The sequence below is a fragment of the Dromiciops gliroides genome, chromosome 2 (assembly GCF_019393635.1).
Source record: "Dromiciops gliroides isolate mDroGli1 chromosome 2, mDroGli1.pri, whole genome shotgun sequence".
NCBI lineage: Eukaryota > Metazoa > Chordata > Mammalia > Microbiotheria > Microbiotheriidae > Dromiciops > Dromiciops gliroides.
In genome coordinates, this window is record NC_057862.1 from 144,882,898 (window position 1) to 144,907,538 (window position 24,641).

The window sequence follows — 24,641 nt, forward strand, 5'->3', positions numbered from 1 at the left end:
TTAAGCCCTACAAATATTTCATACCACAATATCCTATCAAATTTATCTTCTATTAAATAAACCCTCTTTCCAGGACAAATTGTCCTATTTAGTAACCATGCAAACACAGTTTAGATTTTCTCATTTCATCGACCCTTCTCTGACTTGTCCATGTCCACAGGAATTAAATGGAGAAGGACACATTTTTCTACAAAGCTTTCACTCCTTTTTTTTCACTCCTTCTTTTAGCACATATGACATTCATGGTTTGTATCATTCCCTCGGCACTTAATCATATACTGCCATCTGACATACAGTATAGCATTGTCTTTTAATGTTTCTTAACTTGTATTATTCATTAGCTTTTTTGCGTCCTTGGAAGAATTCAATGCTACCTGATTCAATTCTTCAAATGCCTTTCATTATTGGCCCTTATTTTCCTACACAGCTGCTGAATAAATAACTATAGTTTTCTATTTCAGGTTTACTCCTGGTTCCAAAACGTCAGGAAGATGGGTAAAGCCCTTGACATCTGCTCTTACAAGATAAGATTCCCATTATCTTCCACAGTTTCTTTTTAAAAGGTGTGGGAGTGGGAAGAGAGAGCAACAAGAAAAGAGGATTTACTTTTTTTTTAAATGCAATCACAATAATGGAATATAATATGTAGCTATGAACTCTAGGGACTATAGAATGTCTTCCTTAGAAAAAAAATTTATCTTGGGTGCCTCAGAAAAGCATAGTTAGATGCTCACCATAAACTTGTAGATAATTTGAGGCTTTCTGGACCTTTCTTTCCAAACTTCTGAGTCCCAGTCAACCCTAAGCTTCTTTGATCTTAAAGTATCCATATGTCTTGTCTTTTTAACATGAGTATAAGGACATTTAGGGCAAGCACTATGTACACATTTATATATCTTTGTAGGTAATATAACACATTAAAAAAATCTCAATTTTTTTTTATTTACCTAAGTGCCTGTGCTCCTGGTCGCTGAGATGCTTGAGTGCTTAAGCCAATAATTTGTACTTTAAGTATCTCTGGAACATTTTCGTATTCTCTGATTGTAATAGATGTACTTAGCAGTTTTAGTGTCATTACATGGGCAATATACTAGACAAGAGAAAAAATATTTTAAAAATAAAGTTTAAGTAGTTTCTATTTTCTTGAAAAATAGGCCTCTATTCAATACATACTATATGCAAAGAGTAAATTAATTTAATCTGAATAATTACTATTAATAATTATAATTAATTATAATAGATTCAATAATAAACACAGCCAAAATATTAATATTAAGTTTTACAAAGAATTTTACAGAGACTCTCATGTGAACCTAACACTGTAAGGAAGGTACTACAGGTATGATCAATTATTCCATTCTACAAATAAGCAAACTAAGGCTTAGAAAAGTTAAGTGCCCACCAACATGATACAGCTAATCAGGTGGTATATGAACTCAAATTTTTCTGACTTCAAGTCCACTGTTCTGCATAGTAAGAGTTAACATTTAGCTTTAAGGTTTACAAAGCATTTTGTATACATTATCTCATTTGATCCCACAATAACCTGGTGATATAAAACTGTTCATGACTTGATACAACTACTGTGGTCAAGAAAGAACATCATAAGAGAATTTAATGAAAAATCACATTCTCTAACATTATTTAAGAATGCAAACTAAGCAAACTTATGGAGGGTCGTGAAAGAAACAATAACAAGATATCAACGAAACCCCAACTCTATAATGATATTTTTCAAATAATTCTTAAATTTGCTAACATAGCTAAATTTAATCAGGAGAAAGATCTTTGCTCATTAAAATTCTAACTACAGACATTTAATAGTTAAGAACACTTATAAGCAAACTCCTGGCACAAAGAACTTAAGTGAATTACCCAGAGCTAGTGGCTGTCAAAGGCAGGATTAGAATCTAGGTTTTCCTAACTCCAAGCTGAGAATTCTAACATTTTTACCACTGTCTCCAGCAACTGAATATCACATTGAAACAAAAGCTACATTTAGACTTTAATATGTTTTAACTGCTTTTCCCAAATTGTGTCATATTGTATCTCCTTTAAGTTTGGAACAAAATAAAGTACAATATTTATTTTGTGAACGTATTTACCTGTTTAGGTAATGTTAAGTTGTGGGTACTGTCACTATATCCAATGGCAGTGAAGAGTTTTGCCTTCTCCTCTGGAGTCATGAGGTCATCAATGGCTACAATAAAAATTCTAAATTTTTTAGTGAATTATTATAGAAAGATAACTTCAGTATGAAAGATACTAAGAACCAGCCAAAGTATTAAAGTAGTTTAATTATATCTATATTTCTTTTAATAGGCATTAAAACAGATAGATATAAAAATCCAGGCCACATTGCATTATGTATTATCCTTATCATTTTTTTTTGTTTAGCATGTAAAAGTTTTATGCTTGCAGGTAAGCCATTATGTAGTATGTTATTATTACTATGAACTTAGTGCTTATTTAACACAACCCTTTCAACCTCTATGAAATTCTTGTCTATTTCTCAATATCTATAAACCCTCCATAAAAGATCAAAATTAAAATCTTCAATTTATCTTATTTAGACACCACATCAATAAACACTGTGTGATGTTTAAAATCTAATGCGTGTTATCCTTATTTCATATTACTTTAGCAAACTGTGTTAAATTATTTAGACAAGAATGAATGTGTTGCATGTCTTTATCAATGAAGTACATACTAATTTGAATTAAAACTTACTTTCAGGAACCAAGGATTCTTCATCATCTTTTTTCTTGGTTTCCTTCTTACCCCAAAACCCACTAAACCAGCCTCCACTACGTTTCTCCCCTGTATCTGCTGATTTTTTTCTCAATTTTTGCCCAGATCGAATCACCTAAAAAGTAAAAAAGATTTCTTAATATATTTAAATTTTATTAAATTCAAATCTTTTAAGTAAGAGCACTTTGAAAAGAAAATTATATCATATCGAAGAAATATATACTATGCAACAAGATGTAGTGATCTGGGAACTGTCCATCACTGAAGTCAGCAGGAACTAGATTCAAAACCCACTATTAATACTTTACAGTCTTCATTGCATGAGCCTGGGAAAATCACTTAAATTTTCAGTGAGTCACTTAACTCTATAAGACTTTAAATTGCAGAAAAGTTACTTATCTACATTGGAAAAGGGAGTTTCCTACACCAATTAAATCTGAAATGTACACCCCCAAAAAACACATATTTAGATTCTGAAAGGCACTGTAGCTGACATTTGTGAGAAACTGCCACTTTTTTTTAACAGATAATCAACTAAGGCCCAGATAAATTACAAGACTTGCCCAAAATTGCAAGACTAAAAAGTGGCAGATCTGTTTATCAAACCCAAATCTTTTAGTTCCATAGCTAGTACTCTTTCTACTGTCCACAATGTTATATAAGAAAACTCTAATATATCTTTCTGTGCCACTTAGAATTTACATACAGGTATCTTTCATTTGTTCAAACTAACTATGCAGGGACTTGGAAAAAAAGGATGAAGGGGGTAAAATATCTCATTTTAGTCAATACAGTTTAAATGTCATTTCTCAATAAGACAACTAAATTGACTTTCAACTCAACCACTTTAATGATAATTTTTGTTAGTCTACTTTGGTAACTATTTACAATGAAATAAACCAGTGCGTAACTGTTAATATGACACAGGTTTGCTTCAGTAGCATCATTAAATATTAAAATTATATTTCTGACTGGTAAGACTTAAATAACTAGTGATAACAAAGTGCTTAGAAGTATAAAACAAGCTACAAAAAGTTACCTACTTCAACCTGTGCTTGTTGTCTTGCTAAAACAATGTTAAAAACATCAAGAGTCTTCTCCAATTCCTGTAAAACAAGAGGATAGACTATTTTAAGTAAATAAATAATTTAAAAGACCCAAGAAATGTTTTTAACCAAATGATTTATGTTCATCCAAACAATTTATTGTTCTCTACAAAAATAGCATAAAAATAAAAGTCTACTTGTGGATCAACAAGTCTTTAAAATGAGGGGAATTCTACAAGGTGATAAATACTTCATTAAAAAGATTTTGAAAATAAGATTTCTCTGTATGCCTTATCAACCATAAGTTAGCATAAAACTGGAAAAACAAATGTTTTAAAAGCAGCTTTGTTTACATATCATCTACCCATGCTTGTAGCTGGTAAGGTTTGTCTCTGTCCCTCGAATACCATTCTTCTTAAATCTGATGACCTACTCCTTCATTCTACCTCTGCCACATACTGGATCTACCATTATTCACAAGTGTTCCCCTTCCATAATTAAAAACTCACGCCTTCCTATATCTGGTTATTACCTATTATAAAATTACATTTCTTCCTATGCTATACACATCCCAACTCATTCTTATCCTCATGGAGGCCTCCAATCCCTGCACCTCTCAATTCTTTCTCAGGCCATTACCTTGGTTCAGACTTCACTCCCTTTCCTATCTTGATCCTATAGCAAGCTAATTAAACTCTAAAACTGACCTACTCTCAAATGCCTTGTCTTATCACCATTCATTCCTTGCCAGACCTCAGCCCAAGGGTTATTCTCACCATCCCCTTCCTCTACTATTCATAATGATGAAATGAGCTGGAGGAAGTCACACAACCATGTCAACTGGATACATTAGAAATTCACATTACATAACTTTTCCTGGAGGCTCACTGCTGCAAAGCAATTCTTTTATTATTCTTTAACTGATTGCCTATCTTTCCCCACAAAAGCTTTTCCAAACCTTCTCTTCTCTCCTCAAGCCTCCTCCATCTCCCTCTCCAGCCTCTCTCTCTCAGTTGAGGAACCTGACTCTAACTTTACTGAGCAAACTGAGGCCATTCAAGGTAAGCACTGTTACTACTTATTCTCTCTTCCTTTTCCCCTAGTCTAGGGCAATAAGGTAGCCCTGCTCCTTGCCAAGATCTATACTTGTGTCCTTGATCCCACTGATCTTACCTATCCTGTCTTGTCCAAAAGACTGCTAGCTCAATTATTCTTCTCCACCCTCCACTTTGATTCCTACTACATCCTCACTGCTGTCATCTTTGACATCTCCCTGTTAACTGGATTCTTCCTTACTGCCTTCAAGCATATCCTCGTCTCCCTCATCATCCCTTCACTTCACCCAAACATCTCCTTAAGCCATAGCCCTCCTCCCTTTCTCAGCCAAACTCCTTGAAAAAACTATTTGCACTCACTGCTTCCACTTTCTCTCCTCTTACTCTTTTCTCATCTCTTTGCAATCTGGCTGGTGATCTCATCACAAAACCGAATTTGCCCTCTCCAAAGTTACCGATGATCTCTTTTTTCAAGAAACAGCTCAAGCGCTACTTTCTATATGAAGCCTTTCCTAATCCACTTGACTGTTAGTGACATCCCTCTCAAATTACTTTGTATTTTATTTGTATTTATTCTCAATATATTTTTCTGTATATACTTTCCATGCCCTTGTTGACTGCTTTGGCAAAAATGGAAGCCCCTTGAGATTAAAATTGTTTCATTCATTATATTTCTATCCCCTAGAACCAAATAGTGCCAGGACCAGAGGAAATGTTTGATTATTAATCCCATTCCTATCACAAACAAAACTTTGGGGACTTTAATACTTTAATGTCTTTGACAGTTTTCTAGAACCCATGAGCAAAAAACATAAACTGATTTGGGGAATCAAAAAAATACCATAGGAATGAATATTCTCTCTTCTCCCCTTTCAGAAGTCCAAATGATTGAGAATTCAATTCACAGTTTACATAATGAATCAGTGGAAGAATTGGAGACTGAATTGGAAGGACTGGAGCCTAGGTTCCATGACTTTGAGCCAACCATTATGTGCCTCCGTTTTTCTATGTTCAAACTGCTAACCTGTGTAAATATTACCTGTAATAGCAAAATGCTGATGAACTATACTTTAAAAATTGAAAAATCATTGAGTTTCCTAGAAGCAATATATAATGTTAAATGTAATTATTAGCATATTGCTACTTTTACTAGTCAATTACAGAAAAAAATTTAAATGTGAATGTGACAATTAGATATTTTTCTGCAAAACAGCACATACCAAAATTAATATGCCATTAAAATGACAAATAATTGAAAAGTTCACATTCCTCAAAATTTGTTTTTATAATAAGGTCGCTAACCAAAAGAAATTAGGATATCTGATTTAGAAGTAAAATAGATTCTAAAGTAAACTCATATTTTTCTTTAATCATTAATCAAGACATTCTGAAACAGAGCAAATTATAAATAGTACTAAATAAATAGGAAATACCTGAATTTCATTTTGTACTTCTTCTGTGATTTTACTCTGGGTCAGCTTATTTTTGTATGCATTTTTATAACACTTGAGAAATTGTCTGTGCTTTTTTATATTATTCCATGACCACATCTGTGTATATCGTCTTATGTGAACTTCAAGAATAGCATCAATTGCATACCTCCACCTGAAAATAGGATTTTTATTAGAAAATTTGAAGATTTACAAAGGAAAAATATGAAAAGATTGAGGAAACTTACCTCAGCAACAGCATTATGAATACCTACTATATTTCATTCAGCTTGAAGAAAATCCAGTAAAAACACTACATATAACTTCACTGGAACCTCTATCCCGATGTGAAATCCTTTCCTTCAACTCTTGCTATCTCCCTATCGGACCTTCCATAGCCACTAATCTGAAATCCCCTCCCCCTGGTTTCAGAAAAACCTGGAAAGATTTGTATGAACCGATACAGAATTAAGTGAACAGAACCAGAACAATTGATAAAATAACAATACTAAAAAGACAAACAACTTAGAGACTTAAGAACTCTGATCATGCAATAACCATCTAATTCCAAAGAACTAATGATGAAGCATGCTAACCAATCAAACTGCTTGCATTCTCAATGGATCTGGCAGGAGATACAGGGAGGCAGGATAGAAATTTGGAACTGAAATTTTTTAAGATTTTTAATTAAATTTTTTTAAGCATGCTACCCACATCCTGTTTTTCTTTCTTTTCCAATATAGGGGAGAGGGACAGAGGCAAGGGAAGGTGTAAGAGAAAGATGATAGGTTTTGCTCATTGAAAAAAAAAATTAATTAAAGAAAAGAAAAATTCTCATTCCCATCCAAAATTAAGAATATGTGTCTCTCTCAACTAAGAAAGAAAAAGCCACTAGATGCAAATTCTCCCTTCCACTGCTCAAAATTTATCAGTATTGTCACCTATATTCTTCTCCTTCCCTTTCTGACATCTACTCTTCTGTCACTGGAAAAACTGAGACTATTCACCACCAACTTCTTCTCCTCTCCTCATCTAAATCACTCAGACATTCCCCTACTATTTCCTCCTTCATTCCAATCTCTGACAAAGGTACCCTTCTACTTTCCAAGGCCCTCTACATATACTCACAATCCCATATGATCCTATTTACTCCATTAGATTATGCCCATCATCACCCTGTCCTCTTAAGCATTCTTCTCTCCCTATCTTCTTGTTCCTTCCCTGAGCCTACAAACAAGTCTCTGTCTCCCTCGTGAACTTTCTCCCCATGCCTGAAAGGATCTCTCTCCTCACCTTTCACTCTTAGTAACCCTGGGTTCCTTCAGGATTCAGTTAAAATGCCATCTCAGCTCCCCCAGCTACTAAAGCTCTTCCCTTCAAGAGTACCTTCCATCTAATCTATATGTACCTATTTATTTATATACTGTTTTCCCCAATTCCCATTAGAATTTAAGCTCCTTCTGTGAACTGATTCAACCATTCTGGAGAGCGATTTGGAACCATGCCCAAAACGCTTTAAAACTGTGCAGACCCATAAGAGGGCAGCTAGGTGGCGCAGTGGATAGAGCACTGGCCCTGAAGTCAGGAGTACCTGAGTTCAAATCCGGCCTCAGACACTTAACACTTACTAGCTGTGTGACCCTGGGCAAGTCATTTAACCCCAATTGCCTCACTAAAAAAATTTTTAAAAAATTAAAAAAATTAAACTGTGCAGACCCTTTGACCCAGCAATGCCACTACTAGGTCTATATCCCAAAGAGATCATAAAAAAGGGAAAAGGACCCACATGTACAAAAATATTCATAGCTGATTTTTTTGTGGTAGCAAAGAATTGGAAATTGAGGGGATGCCCATAAATTGGGGAATGGCTGAACAAGTTGTGGTATATGAATGTAATGGAATACTACTGTGCTGTAAGAAATTATGAGCAGGATGATTTCAGAAAAACCTGGACTTACATGAATTGATGCTGAGTGAAATGAGCAGAACCAAGAGAACATTGTATACAGTATCAACATTTTAGATGATCAACTGTGATGGACTTAACTCTTCTCAGCAATACAATGATTCAAGACAATACCAAAAGACTTATGGTGGAAAATGCTCTCCACATTCAGAAAAAGAACTATGGAGATTGAATGCGGAATGAAGACTATTTTCACTTTTGTTGCTGCTTTTTTGTTATTGTGCTTGTTTATTCTTTCTTGCGTTTATTTTTCCTTTTGTTCTGATTAATGTGTAAATGTATTTAACATGATAGTAATGTATAACCAATATCAAATTGCTTGCTGGCCTCAGGAGGGAAGAGGGAGGGGAGGGTGGGGAAAAAATTTGGAACTCAAAAAAATATCTTTACATGTAATTGAGAAAATTTTTTAATTTTTTTAAAAAAGAAAACAAAAATAATTTAAGCCCCTTGAGAGCAGAGGCTGTTTTTCCTTTTTATATCCCTAGTCCATAACAAAGCTTTGCCTAAAGGAATCAAGGGGTAAGTCATTCAGTTTACAAATATTTATTAAGCACTGTGCCAAGTACCCTACAGTTAGCCAATGTGATCCTACCCTGTTTCCTACTCTTGATTCCCTTACCTGTATCATTTATCCCTTCCTATGTGCTTGGCACAAACAACATGCTTAATAAAGGTTTACCAACTAAGAGAACTGTGGAATATGGATGCTGAGTGGACCATACTATTTCTTTTGTTTTGGGTGTTGTTGTTTTTCTTTTTTGAGGTTTTTCCTTTTTGTTCTGATTCTTCTCTTATAGCATGACTAATGCAGAAATATGTTTAATGTTATTTTATATATATTTATATATATGTGTGTCTGTATATATATATGTATGTATGTACGTGTGTGTGTGTGTGTGTGTGTGTGTGTGTGTGTGTGTGTATAACCTATATCAGATTACCTGCTATCTAGGGGAGGGGGGAGGGAGGGAGAAAAATTTGAAATTGGAAATCTTATCTAAACAAATGTTGAAAACTAAAATAAATAAATATTTAAAAAAAAAAAGAAAGAAAAGAAAACATACAAAAGGAATGAAAAATCATTTGGCTGGGAAAAAAGCCTATAAGACAGAGCTACAAAGACTAGCTTGTGTCATTTTGTGAAAGGCCTTAAACTACCAGGAAAAGGAGGCAATGAGGAGTCATTAAGAGCATCTGATCTAAGGCATGATTAGAACATATAATAATAGTGCAAAGGTAGGATTTGGAAAGGGCTTGCCTAGAAGAATACCAGTTAGATCTTATTTATAATAAATACTTATTCAGTACCTACTATATACAAAGCACTCTGTCAAGGTCAGAGATATAAAGTATAGTCCCTATCCTCAAGAATCTTTATACTGTAGAATGAGAGGGGAAAGGAATAAATCTTTTATAATCATGCATTACAGTTAATTATATATGCAATAAGTATCAAAAGTAAAGGGCTAACATTTTTCAGAAGCAGCAGAAATTTTTAGCTGAGGTGATAAGAGAAAGTAACACAAAAGATCTGAGTAAGGTCTTGAAGGATGAGTAGAATGTCAATAGGCAGAGATGGAGTAGACTGCATTTCAAGTAAGAAATTGCTGCAAATAGAGGTACAGGACTAGGAAAGTACAAGAAAAAAAAAGTCTGGGCTGGTCTCATGGGAAAAGAGTAGCTGGAAAGCTGGCCTGAATTTATAAAATATATCTATTAAATTAAGTATAGATGCACTTCCTATATACTTCATTGGTATCCATGCTTTGTGAAGAAATTGAGAATAAGGTCCCAAAGAAGTTGGATGGACCCCACTGTGGAAGACTTATGGAACGACATGAATAAGAGGCACAGAGGATGAAAGGATGTGTAAAGGTTGAGATCTACAGGTTGAAAAGGAGGAATAATAATCCACAACAAACGGATTATAGATACATTTTTAAATGCCCATAACATTCTGATAACTATAATAACTTTCTTTTTTTAGAATGAATTGAAGAATAAGCCTCCAACTTACCATTGTCGACCATTGGTATGTAATGGTAAATAAGGTCTATATTTCCTGTACGGAGCATTCCGAACCATATAATCCACTGATTCCAAAAGATCAATCATACTGAGGTACTATCAAAACAAAACAGTAATTATTTGATTATATACATAAAGATAAGCACTAAATTGTATTCTGTAGATTCCAAGCAAATTTCCCAAAAAAGTATATCACCCTTATGTCAAATAAGTAAGCACAGACTTGTGAAAGGGTGTGCTGGGAGAAGGCAAGCTCTGATATGTTCCACTAAACTAAAAAGGCTACCAGTGGAGGTGCAGCATTATATTGATTTGAATTCTGTCAATATAAGGACCCACCAAGGTAAGTTTATAAAAATTCACTACCAAAAGGATGGATAAGTGATTAATTTTCTGACTAATTACAAAGAGTTTTTTATTTATTAAATTTTATTATTTTGCTAATATAAAAAATTAGTTCTGTGTACTTCTGTTTATTGTATCAATATATACATTTTTGATGGTTTCCTAATGCCATTACAAAGTTCTTCATAAGTTACTATATTGGTTTACCAGGATACTTAATACTGTTTCATTTTTTAAAAATCTGTGTGTTCTTTGGAAATTGAAAAAAATCTTCATTCGTTTTTAAAATACTGTCTTTATTCATCTAATTTATTCTCTGACAAATGAGTCAATAATAACTGTAAAAAAAGATTGTCAAAAACTGAAACCTCAATAATATATACTGTATAAAGAAATATTCTTTATTCTTGTGTCATTTATTTCCTCTTTGGAATTTAATTGAGTTATGTCTTGAGGGGTGAAATGTAAATCTGTATAAAGCAAAATTTCAAACTTTTCATCATTTTTATTTGGAAGAATACACATAAAATTTTTTTTTACATATTCCTAACAAGAGAAGCAAACTGATACTTCAAACATCAGGAACAACACAATTAAAATAAATTTCCAACTTTGTGTTAATCAAGTATATACTTATTAAAATCAACATGAACTGAACTTTCTATTTACATCAGTTCAAACAGCCTAAGAGGCAAAGAACTCGTTTTCAAAGGCATATGTGACCTTTTTAGCTTCTGTCTCCCAGGTGCCATTTCTGAAAGATTGCATGTGCACTGAATAGTTGGCAAAAAAAAAAGAAAAAGATGATTGTAAATGTATATGCAGATAGAATCTATGATGAAATAAAATATGGCTGTAGAAAAAAGGAGTACTTTCTTCTAAAACACAAAATTTCCTGGAACTTTTCCTTCAATCATATAATTATGAATGCAATCTGAGTAGGTGTCCATAAATAAGAATGAACTTTAATTTAGAATTTCATTACATGTGATTGGAAAGAAACAAAGAATTTGCTGGTCAGCAAACAATTCTGATTATGCAATTTTATTGGGAAATTGGATTAGGCTTCCCAAGAAGAGAGAATCCATTGTTTTGTTTGTTTGTCTGTTTTTTACAGCTAAGCAGTATAAGGATAGAAAACATGTCTTTTCTGAAAAATAAGAAAAACAACAGTAACAACAGCTTGTAAAAATGTCTACTGCAACTTCATATATTCCACTGCGAGGTAAAGATCTTTGCTTGATATTCCTTGAAACCTTAAAAATGTTCCCCAAATGAATCAGAACAGCTGAAAGATTCTGAGAGTTTCATGATCTGAAAAATTTCAAAATGTTGTTGGTGAGAGCATTCTCCAAGGCATTCCCTTTTCCAAAAAGGGATTGAATTCAATGATCAATGAATGCACTGCTATTTGTCATTCACCTCCAGGACAAGTTCAACCTCATCAGATAATTTAAGATAAAAGAAAACAAAGAAAGCCAACAGAGTACCAGTATAGCTGCAAGGACAAAGCCAACTTCCTTTATGCCTATTGTAACGATTGGAATAACGCCACCTGCTGGATACTAACTGTAGAAGAGTTCTGCCCATGAAGCGAAGGTCTTTGAGGGCAAGACCAGGAGTCTTGTCTTTGGTATCAGGAAGTGACGCGGACTAGTGGGAGGAGGAAGGAAGAGACTGGCGCGGAGTCTCGACGCTCTTTCCTCTGGACTCTGGCGGAGAAGGGAGCTAGAAATGCGCTCTCCCTTTAATAGATAGGAATCTAGACCTTTCTCTCTCTCTTTACCAAATTCTTATTCTCCTTAATAAATGCTTAAAAGTCTAACTCTTGCTAAAGCTTATAATTTATTGGCGACCACTCATTAAATATTTTAGACAGTTTAGCTAGAATTTTAACCCTTAACAGATGGCGACCACGAAGGGACAGCTAAACCTCAGTCTTCTGATCTTCTGGTTGGGTAAGAAATTTCCCCTACCCTAACCTAAATCTTAAGTACTGCTGAATTGCCAGGTGTTTTCCCTTTAAATTTTTTCGAATGGACCTTTTAAACTCCCTAATTACCCTATTTTTGATTTTAGTCTGTTTAACCAGACAAATGGGAGATAAGATCATGTTAATGCTTTGTTTTTGTGGATTTTCTATTTTTCTTTTTATTTTTGTTAAAAGAGCCAGTAACTTACTCACAGGAGGAAATATCTCTCCCTCTCCCAACCATGCTTTTTCAGAGAAACCTGAAGAGATTCCTGCTGCTTTTCCCAGTTCCAACACTAATTGTTGCTCTAATTTTGCATGCCTGGAGGCAATGACCCACCCTCTAGAAGCTTTTAATCCCCTAGCACCTGGAGGCAAAGTGGGGGAAGAGGAATCCAGGCCTGAGTTCAAAATCAAGTCGGATTCAAATTGCGCTGGTCCCTCCCCTCCTCCCCAGACCCCACCCTCTACTCCTCCTATGGCCAAGCCCATAGCTTCCCCTGCCTGGGAAGTCCAGAGATCTGATGCGCATGCTCAACTTTTTCTACCTGCATTTGCAGCTTCAGGCTCAGCCCTTCCCCAGCCTGGCTGTGCTTTTGAGACAATCTTAGAAAACTCTTTAAATTCCAGATATGCTTGTTTTGTTCATAATTTTGCTAACCTGCTTTTGTCTTTAATTAGTAATCTTATAAAGCATTTGTATGGTGAAAAGACTGACAGACAATATAAAGGGGTTAAAGAAGAAAAACTTAAGCTGAATAAGAATGACAACCATCAACATAGTTCAAGACTCTGCTTCTTTTGCCATGGAAGGGTATATATTTTAGAGAAATGTAGAAGTAAGCAGCAAGGTATTGATATGAGTGTTGGGGATTTTAGATATCGGAATCAAAAGTGTTCTGAATTCACTCAGAGTAATAGTATCAGTTCAGAGGTTACATAGGATTTCTATGCTATTACATATACATTTTGAAATTAATGGTATGGGTTTATTTTCATAGAGATTTTCATGCTTTTGAGATTGTGTCTTATACTTAGTTTCTAAAACAAGGAGAATATTTGTAAAAGCTTTTTATAGTCATGTGATCAAGTTTATATTTTATAATACTCTTATTGATATTAAGTTCATATTCATTTAGATTTCCTTAGTTTGAATTTCACTGTATTTTATTGTTCCATGTGTATTTTCTTCTATTCATTCATCTATCTAATTTTGAAACATGGTTTTGATTTCATAATACAATGTTAATTCTAGGAGTATTGTGCTCCCATATTCTGAGTTGTTTGTTTTTGTTATTTTTTTTTCTCAACTGATTATTTGATCAAACTCTTTAAAGCATTTCCCTGGCAAATTGTTTGCCATGGCAAGTGTAAATTGATTCTAGAAGTATTATTTTTGATAAGCATATTCCAAAAAAAAAAAAAAAGAGGGGAACATTTGTAAAAGTTGTCTTTGAGATTGTGTTGTGCTTTAACTTGTATTTAAATATGTTCAGATTTTTCAAAAAAGTAATTGTATACTAAGTTAAAAAAAAGGGGTATTATTTGAAATTGTTGCATAATTATATATTGTGTTCTGAGTTAAGATGTATTCACATTTTTTGCAATCATTTATTATCCTCAATTTTTAAATCCATATGAGACTTGGATTATGGGAACTTATCATTTAAGACATTAATTGCCTTTATTCTGAGTTATCAGATGCCAGTTGGCCAAGATGCCATCCAATCACAAGAGGAATACATGCAAAGAGCAGACATTGAACTGTTACATGAGGGGAGACATGCACGAAGTTAAGGTATGGCCGAGGGAACGGCTTTTGACAAATGTTGAGGTTGGATTCTCTTGGTTTAATATTTTATTTTATTTTTCCCCACAATATTGTACAGATGGCTGGAAGTATTCATCCCACCCATCTCACTTCTACACCTGGCTTCTATGCTCCCTCCTATATGCCTGATGCCATGGACATCTCAATCCCATGCATCTGATTAAGTCTGACTCAGTTTCTTCCAATATGTTCGGTGGCTTAGACATATATTCCATCCACCTATTTTAAGCCTGGCATACTGTATGAGCAGTACATATTGCTCAAGTGTGGGAATGCTCATATCCCATCATTTCTCTGTTCTTTTATGGTAACCCCCATAATTATCTCAGGTGTCATGATAAATACAGTGTTGAATTTGGCCTTGACACCTGTTACCAATTATATTAGATTTTTTAATTTCTCATAATGGCATGAGGATAATTAGGCAGATGATGCAAAAAGTGATGAAACAAAGATAAAAAATTATTTTTAATAATTAATATCGCAGCAATTGTCTTCTCAATTACCCTCCATAAGGGGGGGACTATAGTAATATTATAATTTTAAAGAATGGTTCAATTTTTGTTTTATTATATGTTTCATGTGTAACAACTAAGATTCTGAATTCCCTTAGACATGTTTTTGAGAACTTTCATTGTTTGATTTGATTATTGACAAAGCTATTTTAAAGTTCTGTTAAGCTCAATTTTGTAGGAAATTTTCCTGGCTGATTACCAGCATCCACACATCAACCCCTGAAAAGACTTCCATTCCACGACTACACCTAGAGGACATCTGAGAAAAGACTTTCAGAGACTTTAAATGAACAGTTTTGATTTGTTCTTTTTGTTGGTTTTTTTCTCTTTCTGTTATAATATGCACCATCTGTAACATGTATTCTCTGCAGAGGCCCTCCCTTTGCAAGACTAATGTCAAAGCGTCGGTTCATGAGGACAAAAAAAATCGCCCCTCTGGACAAAACTTTCCTCTCTTCCTTTTCTATATTGTTGTTCACATATTATTAGTTATCAATAGTTATTATATTCTTTTTACTGTTCCGTCAAGGAAACATTTTGTTTCTTGAGGAACAACAGGGGGGACTGTAACGATTGGAATAACGCCACCTGCTGGATACTAACTGTAGAAGAGTTCTGCCCATGAAGCGAAGGTCTTTGAGGGCAAGACCAGGAGTCTTGTCTTTGGTATCAGGAAGTGACGCGGACTAGTGGGAGGAGGAAGGAAGAGACTGGCGCGGAGTCTCGACGCTCTTTCCTCTGGACTCTGGCGGAGAAGGGAGCTAGAAATGCGCTCTCCCTTTAATAGATAGGAATCTAGACCTTTCTCTCTCTCTTTACCAAATTCTTATTCTCCTTAATAAATGCTTAAAAGTCTAACTCTTGCTAAAGCTTATAATTTATTGGCGACCACTCATTAAATATTTTAGACAGTTTAGCTAGAATTTTAACCCTTAACACTATCACTGCCTTCTCAGCTTTTGCTTTTAACTTGGCTGCTCTTAAAACAGGTCTGTTTTTCTTGTAGTCCTATTTGCCAATTAATTTGCTTTCTATATTGATCAACAAGAAGTTTTAAAGTGGAAGCATCCTTTCTACCCATCTTGGGTCTCTAAAATACCTGAGCAAGGGCAGGCAAACTTGAGAAATCCAGTAGTTGGGAGACATAACCCTTCTCTGTGATATACAAAGAGTTTTTTGATCTGTGTGAAGAGAATACCCCCAAAAGTAAAACCATGCTCCTTGTGAAGTGTAGGTATCATTAAAGCCCATTAAAATAGAAACAGAAATACAACTCCTCTTTAGGTCCCTTAGCCTTCCGCCTCAGCTTCTCAGAATCTATCCTTATAATCCTACCCAGAAGAAAGAACTAACTGGTCTAGGTAAGGAGAACTTCTAAAAAAAATTCTACCTTCATGGCTTCTACCTATCATCACTGAGATCTGCCTTTTAAGAAAAGATTACAATAAATTTCTTGAGTCTCTTTAAAAAAAATAGAAGAAAACACATAAAATTTCTATGAAATATTCAAAATATCCAAAATAATATTCAAGGATCAAGGCACAGGAAGCAAGGGTTCTACAACCAATTAAGAGCAAAGAAATGCCCAACTACCTCTTACCTGGGGCTTGGTCAATTCAATCGCAATGTTCTGTACTTCTAGATTGCAATCAAGTTTGGGTGTTTTGAGTTCAGTTTCTGCATGAGGATTCATATAGAGTTTTGCAGAGGCAGATATTGGCCTGAAAACTTACATAACACATAAAGTCATAAGATATATTTATATATCATTGTAAATAAGCTATTATAAATAATAATGGAATAAAATGGTAAATTAAATGCTACAATTTCAATAATGTAAAAGAAATAAAATTTGATTTTTTTAAATGTTTGCTAGCTATTTTTCATTCATACTAGAAAACTCATAATATAATTATAATTAATTATATAATTAAATTTTAATAAAGTTCAGAGTTTTATAATCCCAAAATACTTTAAGGCTATCTCTCTGGTTTCCCTTTTAAAGGCAAACTTGACACTGAGAAAACCATATGCATTTTTTCATTTTAAAAAAGCTAAAAAGAGATGGTACCAAAAACAGTGAGTATGTCAGGATCTACTTTTAATCTTACTCCTTTAGTTTTCAAGAAAAGAAAATCTAAGAAATGTCATCAGTAGTCATCTAGTCCAACCCATTCCTGGGAAGGAATCCTCTTTATTATGAAGTAGTCATCTGGCCTTTGCTTCAACTCTTCCAGGGGGTTGGGCGAGAATGTGTCAGTTGCAGGCATAGCTTCTGGCCCTCCCTATAAGACTGCTGATATCCTAGGTCTTGGTCCAGATACTTCAGCAGACCAGCAGAGTCCTAGAGACCTTCAGAAGGACTAGGAATAGAATCTACAGCTCCTGAGCCTGTGTATTTGAGCTTGAGTGACTGGCTACTCTCCTGCTCAACTGCAATAAGCCTGAGTGTGAAAAAATTGGACTCCTGAACCCTTTCCAAATCACGAAGTGGGAATTGGTTTCTCTGCCTAAAAGCAGACCCTTTTCTCCTGTCACCTCTATACCCTCTATGGAGAAAGGGAAAAAAGATAGGGGAATGCTATTAGGAAGGGGGTTGACTTTTGGAGGAAACACCATAGTAGTGGTCAGGTACTGGCTACCATAACCTTCTCCTCCAGTTTTTTCCCTCAATTATGACTACTGGCCTTAAAATGTAATCATCAGATTCTCCATTATAGATACCCTTGGCCCTCTACCCCATCCTGTTTCCCTTTGGTCATATTTTCCTGTCCTTTTTCTCCATATATTTTGCTGTTCCCAACGTAGACAAAGCCCACCTGAAAAAGGAAAGACTTACAAAGAGTCAAATGGACATACAGGAAGCCCTCCTTCTTCAGGTATGTTGATTATGAGAGTAGCTTCCTCTATGGCAGTGAACTTTCTTCTCCTTTTCAGTGACAGAGACTTGGGACTCTTCCCAAGACAAACCCCATCTGACTAAGCCCGCAGTATCTAGCTTTTCCTTGTCCCTACTCTCCAGTTCAGGGAATCCCTAAGGCACAAAAGGATCAGTGCTGGGGTAATCCTAGGACTAATGTAGAGCTCATGGTTACTCATTTCAAAAGGGAGGCTTTATCACTCCTAGGTGGTCCTCGGTCATGGGCTTTCTGACTAAAATGAAAGATATGCAAGTCCTACATCGTAAGTTACTTGGGGCAAGACTATGGAGCAGCTAGGGAAATGGGAGAAGTTTAGGGCAGGTAGGAGCAGATGAGTCCTCAAGTTCTCCCCTACTAGGAAGAGACAAGTTGTTCCAGGGTACAGCTTCAAGTTAATTAAATTAAATATTTATTAAGCATCAAGAAAAAAATTGCTGTATTGAAGAAGCTGTGTTTATTATCTGGAGAAAACATAACATTATATAAATGGAGTAATTAGGCAGTCAATACAGAAAATAAGGATTTAAGGCATAATGCCAAAGAATTGAGAGTGAAATAAACCTCTCTCCTTTTGGCAAAAAGATGGCAGATTATATCAGTATGGAGATAAGCTTACAATTCATAATATTAGTCATGGCCAGTAGGTTGGTTTGTTTCACTTAGATGACAGATCTAATGGAAGTCACAGAAAGTGCCATCTACATTCTTTTTCAGAGGATCAGTTAAAAAAGAATTTTATTAAAGGAAAAAAAGAGAGGTGTACTGTGTGTTTTGTCTAATAGTTATCTGGAAAAAATTTTAATTGAAAAAAATTAATGACTTATTCCTTAATTAGTTCTTATCCAAATAATAAAAACTTTAACATTGAAATACTGATGCATTTTTACAAAGCTAAGATATGAAAAAAACTTCAGTTTTCCACTGCACTTTATTTCATCTACTATGCATAAGTATGTTAAGAAGACATAGAAAAAATAAAAAGTCACACATTCTAGCAAAGATATGAGATTAATTTAAGCATTACTTACTATATTGATAGTTTGAAGATACAATGCTAGTACTACTAGAAGGGATTCCACTTTTCAAATGATCCTAACCAAAGGAAAAAAAATTTTTTTAAATATCAAAGCAAAAGAAATATATATCTACATTTATGTGTGTATGTATCCATATGTAGGTATATATGTGTATCTTATATCCCTTATCATATATGTATAAATATATAGAATATATTATGAAAGGAAGAAAATAGAATTTTTTAATTCTTTATTCCCCTTTTTAGAACATTTACTTAGAACTTTATACTCCTTTCTATCTGGAATCCAATGAGATAAATGAAAAAAAAACAATTTGCAGATTGATGTTTTGTTTCAAGAAATAAAGAAATTGTTCTAAAATAACTGTAAAGACTTAGGAACACATTTTAAAATACTAACGGAATCAAACGTTCCTTTGAATTTAAAGAGCTATATTTCAAAAGCTTATATCATAGTATGTATTTAGTTCTCAAAAACAATATTTCACAGTCATTACAAATAGTATATACAGGATCACAGATTTAGAATTGAAAAGGTAACTTTAAAGGCTATATCAATTTGATCCTTATCTGTAAAAGAAAATTTAGACCAATTAATGAACAGTATTATTCATTTTTTTCATTATGTAAACATTTCTAAGTAAAATACCTATTCAATAAAATTATATTTTGAAATTATTCACTCAATAATTATGGAAACAGTAGTGAAAATACTAGCACTTTATTACCAAAGCTGGACATCTAACAGAGGTCAGACATCTCAGATATGAAACAGCATAATTTTTGTTTACCGTAACTGTTTTCAGATTGGGAAGTAGAAATTATGATATAAAAAAACCTCAGTGCTGTTTATTTACTTTTTTTTATTAGTGTGTCAAAGTAAAAATTATACTATAAGTACTTTTCAAAATGAATACTTTTTACTAATTTCTTTTGAAATTTACTCAAATATTGCAAGGATATTTAAGCTACTTAGACTCAAGAGTCTATGTCCTCTCTCTACCAATGTAGATCATATCCTCCCCCCCACACTTTTTAAGTATTTTTGAGGCTGGGGCAATGAGGGTTAAGTGACTTGCCCAGGGTCACACTGCTAGTAAGTGTCAAGTGTCTGTGGTCACATTTGAACTCAGGTCCTCCTGAATCCAGGGCCAGCCAGTGCTTTAACCACTACACCACCTATCTGCCCCCTCATAGCCCCTTTGAATGCTAAGTCTATAAGAGAAACTATGGCCAAGAAATTTATCACTCTGAATCCAACCTGATGATATGTTTAGCTGGATTAGTCGTCAAACAAAGACAATCAGACATACAAGAGGTACGTATGGGTTAAGATCTGTACTGCTTCAATGAGATTTGATGTATTTAAGTTCTCAAGTACATATCTGGACAATAAATGCATAAAGTGAATTACCAATATCTGTTCCTTGGATCCCTGGTAACACGTACTGCAGTTTACATTCCAATAGGCACTAAGACTATCAAGGCGTACAAGCTATAAAAGAAAAAATATGAATGCCACCAACCAATTAGAATGTTGTCTTTCCTAGATAATTGTCTTATCTTTGAAAGAGGTATGGAAAAAAATTTAAAACATTCTACTCAATTTGTACTTAGAATACTTTCAAGGAAAACATCATATGAAAGAAATTTAAGACCACAGAATTTTGGAGCTATTAAGGGGGTATATTTTACATACCAAGAAATTAAAACCCCAAGAAGTTAAGTGATTTTCTCAGTCATACAGAGAGTAATAAAGACAGGACTAGAACCCAGATTTCCTGCCTTCAGTTTAGTACACATTCTATTAAACCAAAGCATTTTCAAGAGAAAAAATAAAATTTTCTATATTAGGAAATGTGAAAATTCAGCTCTAATGCATTACCTTGTATATGATCTTTGCAGCTTCATTTAAAATACATGGAGTCCAATTTTCATTAGTAGTCTAAAGAATGAAAAGAAAGACAAAATTAGAAAATGAAAACATATTTTGGCTGTTGAAATGCATAAAACCTGAATATATTTTGCTCAAAACAAAGGAACATGAAAGAAAAAAGAAATATGATACAGACCCTGATTCTTTGCTGAAGAATATAACTTTACTGTCACTTAACAGAAAAAACAACAGTGAAAATGAAATAGTTGGATTTTCTATCTAACTCTGAGTTATTTTAACCAGTTCATAATTCATAGAATATTTTAAAATATTTATTAAGGGGAAAAATTATTCAGATCTACTTCTTTACTTAATTTTGCTTGTAAAACCAATACCAAGAGGTGATTTAATAATGTTTGATTATGTGAAAACATACATAATGTGGCCTTTAAAGTTGTTAGCATTAATACACTAAAATATAATAAGCTATTATTTCGCCAAAGAGAACAAAAATGAGAAACTCCACTATCCACTTTACAGAGATACCAATTATTTCTTTTCCTCCACTGAAAACAAAGAAGTCTTTTTTCAAGAATACCTATGCTTCCAAACTGTAGGTAGAAATTAAAACATTTCATATACACACACACACACACACATATATATCATTAAGGCAATATTTTTTAAGCTATAGAGTAGGATGGAAGGGCATGGATAGATCACTAACTACAATACTGGAAACAATATTTACTTGAATATTTGGTTGAGTATCTGTAAAAACTAGCTTCTAAAATATATGTTGAAATAAAGTATAAAAAGGGATTTGCACTTAAAAAGAGAGGATAGAGACTAGTTTAAAAAAATAAATCTGCTATAGAACCAAGGCTACATTGCTTTCCTATGTATATTTATAAGGGTAAGAAGAAGAAACTAGGAAGAAAAGAAGGAAAAAAAAAAAGAATGGAAGATTAACCTGGGTGAAGAAGAGGGAAGGGGCTGAAAGGGTGCTCATCTTAAAGTAAACAAGAATCTAACTTTTGAAAATGTGTCTAACAGGGGCGGCTAGGTGGCGCAGTGGATAAAGTACCGGCCCTGGATTCAGGAGTACCTGACTTCAAATCCGGCCTCAGATACTTGACACTTACAAGCTGTGTGACGCTGGGCAAATCACTTAACCCCCATTGCCCCGCCCCCCCCCCCAAAAAAAAGAAAGAAAAGAAAATGTGTCTAACAAATTCAGTCACATAAAGTGACATAAATGTCACAAGACTGCTAGGATTTTTTTTTTTTCCAAAAATAGAAAAGCAGTTAAAAATATGTTTAAATGTGTACCTCTCAAGGCTTTCAAAAAACATTGAAATAGTTTCCACACTTTTAGGCAAACTGAATTATGTAGGCATAACTTCTCTTTCCTAATTGCTTCTGTGCCTTTATCTCCTATCTCATTTTCTTCTTCCACCTACCTGTCTCTACCTCCAAATTTTCTTTCCATTTCCATTTTCTGTTTCTTCCATGGCCATAATATTGACAAGAGATATATTCTATGAATACAACTAAAATAGTTTTATGTTTCCTGTCTTAATTTAAATTAATGAAATTTCTCTGGTACTTTGAAAAAAATAATACAATTAAGTTTGCCTTTAAATTATGTGGCCCATGATTTTTTTTAACAGTAACCCAAGAAAAAATGTCTCTGACTTCAGTATATAATTCACTAGGCTTAAAACATTTACTCCTAAGCTCCCTAAGTAGGAATTTTCTACTCTTCTCACTCTACCTTTGCTGTCATAATGGAAGAAATCCAAATTTAAATGTATACTTATGCTCAAAAGGTATTTATAACTTATTCTATAAACACTAAAGCTTTGTACAAACTCCATGAATATTTCACGATCAGAGAACATCAGAGCTGAAAAGAAGGATATGAGAGATCATCTAGCTCAGTATTTCAAACTCAAAAATGATCCAAGACAATCCCAAAAGACTAATGATGAAGCATACTATCCACCTCCAAAGAAAGCACTAATATTGATTGAACACAGACTGAAGCATGCCATTTTTCAGTTTCTTTCATTTTTTCTTTTATTCAAGTTTTCTTATACAAAATGACTAATATGGTAATGTTTTATATAATTACTCATGTATAACCTATATCTGATTGTTTATCTCTTCAAGGAAGGGGGAAGGGAGATAGGGAAGAAATGATAAAATTTGGAACTCAAAACTTTAAATAAAAATATTTATTAAAAATTATCACTATCCTGCAAATAAACATCTTTCTGAATCACAATTTACCTATTTAAAAATCTTCACAAGTATATTTAACAAATTTTAGACATATATACACAAGTACCATAATTTTAAAGATATCTGTAGAATTTGTGGAATTATTTCTGTTCTTTCAGAAATCTATTGGTATTGTTGGGTAGCATTTGTACCATGACGGGGTTTATTTTTCCTTTAAAATAAACGTGTCAGCTTCTCTATTAAATAGAAAAGGTAACAGTTTCAAACACTGAAATATTTTATTTAAAACTGAGAACCAAAAAGGTAAAATTTCTTTTCCTTAACAGGTCAAAACTTTAATATAAACCTCCTGTAAAAAAAAAATTCAAGTGCTAGAGGTTGTTGGGGACTTTTGGTTTATATTTTCCTATCTATGTCTTCAACTCAAGGCATATAATTTGATTGCCTCAATAAGTCAAGCTACAAAAACTGAAAGGGGAAATTCTGAATGTAGCATTGTGCAGCAATTCCAAGTCACTCACAAAGATATAAACTTCATTGCTGTAAAGAGTTTACTTTAAGAATTAGCTTTTGATTACAGAATTTAAGTAATTTGAGGGACTATTTCATTTATATTCCCAGAGACTAGGACAGTGGCCAATACATAGTAGTGTGGTAAAATATGAAAGTTTTTAACAGTCGGTTAGGATAACTGAAAGACGCCAGTTTTTCAAGGACCACCCTTTTGGGGAGGAGATGAACAGTCCGCCTGCTGCGCATGTCAGACTGCCTGCCGGGTTTTTGACTTCCGGGGTGGAGAGAACGAGAGTAGGCCTTTTGCCTGCTTGGCGGGACTCCTGACGGCGCGGCACAGACTCTCTCTCTCCAAAGGTGGCCTTTTCGGTTTGGTGAGTTTTTATAAGGAATATAGACTAAGCTTAGACTTAAGACGATTTGTATTGTGTTTCTACTTTCCTATCCTTCTAATCAATATCACCTTGTGACTATCATAACTATAAATAAAAAGGTCTATCTAGAAAACCAAAAGCTTCTTCCATTTACTAGTTTGGGAGATAAATTAAGGGAAAGGTTAAGTAGGGGAGATTTATGATCTAATATCCAATTTTAAATCTCACAGTAGGTACATAATAAATTCTTGATGTTTAATTTAGACAGATAACAGATAATTTTAATATTTTTTTATTAAAGGTACTATTTATAAAAGCCAACTCAATTTTTCAGAAAAATATAGAATTCATATGATAGAACTTTTTATCTAATACTCTAGACTGTAAAAGGGCAATGGTCATAAACATAAATATATTCACAGTAATCTGTAAGTGCAATAAATAATTCACCCTCTGTCTTTATAATAATATTTTACACATTCCATAAAAACCACTTAAATAAAAGCAACATTACCAAAAGACTAAGTTCTCCCAGTGTCATTCCCAATGAAAGAGGTCGCTTTGGATCAGTGACCTATCAGGAGAAAAAATGAAATATACAATGAAATCTACAACATTCCAAAACAGAAAAAATATGTCTCTCTCTATATAGATAGATAGATAGATAGATAGATAGATAGATAGATAGATAGATAGATAGATAGATAGATATAGATATATATATCATAGATA

At 33.9% G+C, this 24,641-nt stretch overlaps 1 protein-coding gene across 1 annotated transcript in view; it reads right to left on the bottom strand.

Annotated features, from left to right (window-relative positions):
• Positions 1–24,641, bottom strand: part of VPS13C (vacuolar protein sorting 13 homolog C) — a 206,614-nt gene that overhangs the window by 131,339 nt on the left and 50,634 nt on the right. Inside the window, exons 9-19 of the mRNA XM_043981954.1 lie at positions 24,424–24,483; positions 20,785–20,844; positions 20,314–20,394; positions 18,892–18,955; positions 16,543–16,670; positions 10,269–10,375; positions 6,286–6,457; positions 3,795–3,857; positions 2,731–2,866; positions 2,106–2,200; positions 948–1,090 (exon numbers count right to left, since the gene is read on the bottom strand). Coding sequence (XP_043837889.1) covers positions 948–1,090; positions 2,106–2,200; positions 2,731–2,866; positions 3,795–3,857; positions 6,286–6,457; positions 10,269–10,375; positions 16,543–16,670; positions 18,892–18,955; positions 20,314–20,394; positions 20,785–20,844; positions 24,424–24,483 — 1,109 coding nt within the window. The remainder of the gene's footprint in view (positions 1–947; positions 1,091–2,105; positions 2,201–2,730; positions 2,867–3,794; positions 3,858–6,285; positions 6,458–10,268; positions 10,376–16,542; positions 16,671–18,891; positions 18,956–20,313; positions 20,395–20,784; positions 20,845–24,423; positions 24,484–24,641) is intronic.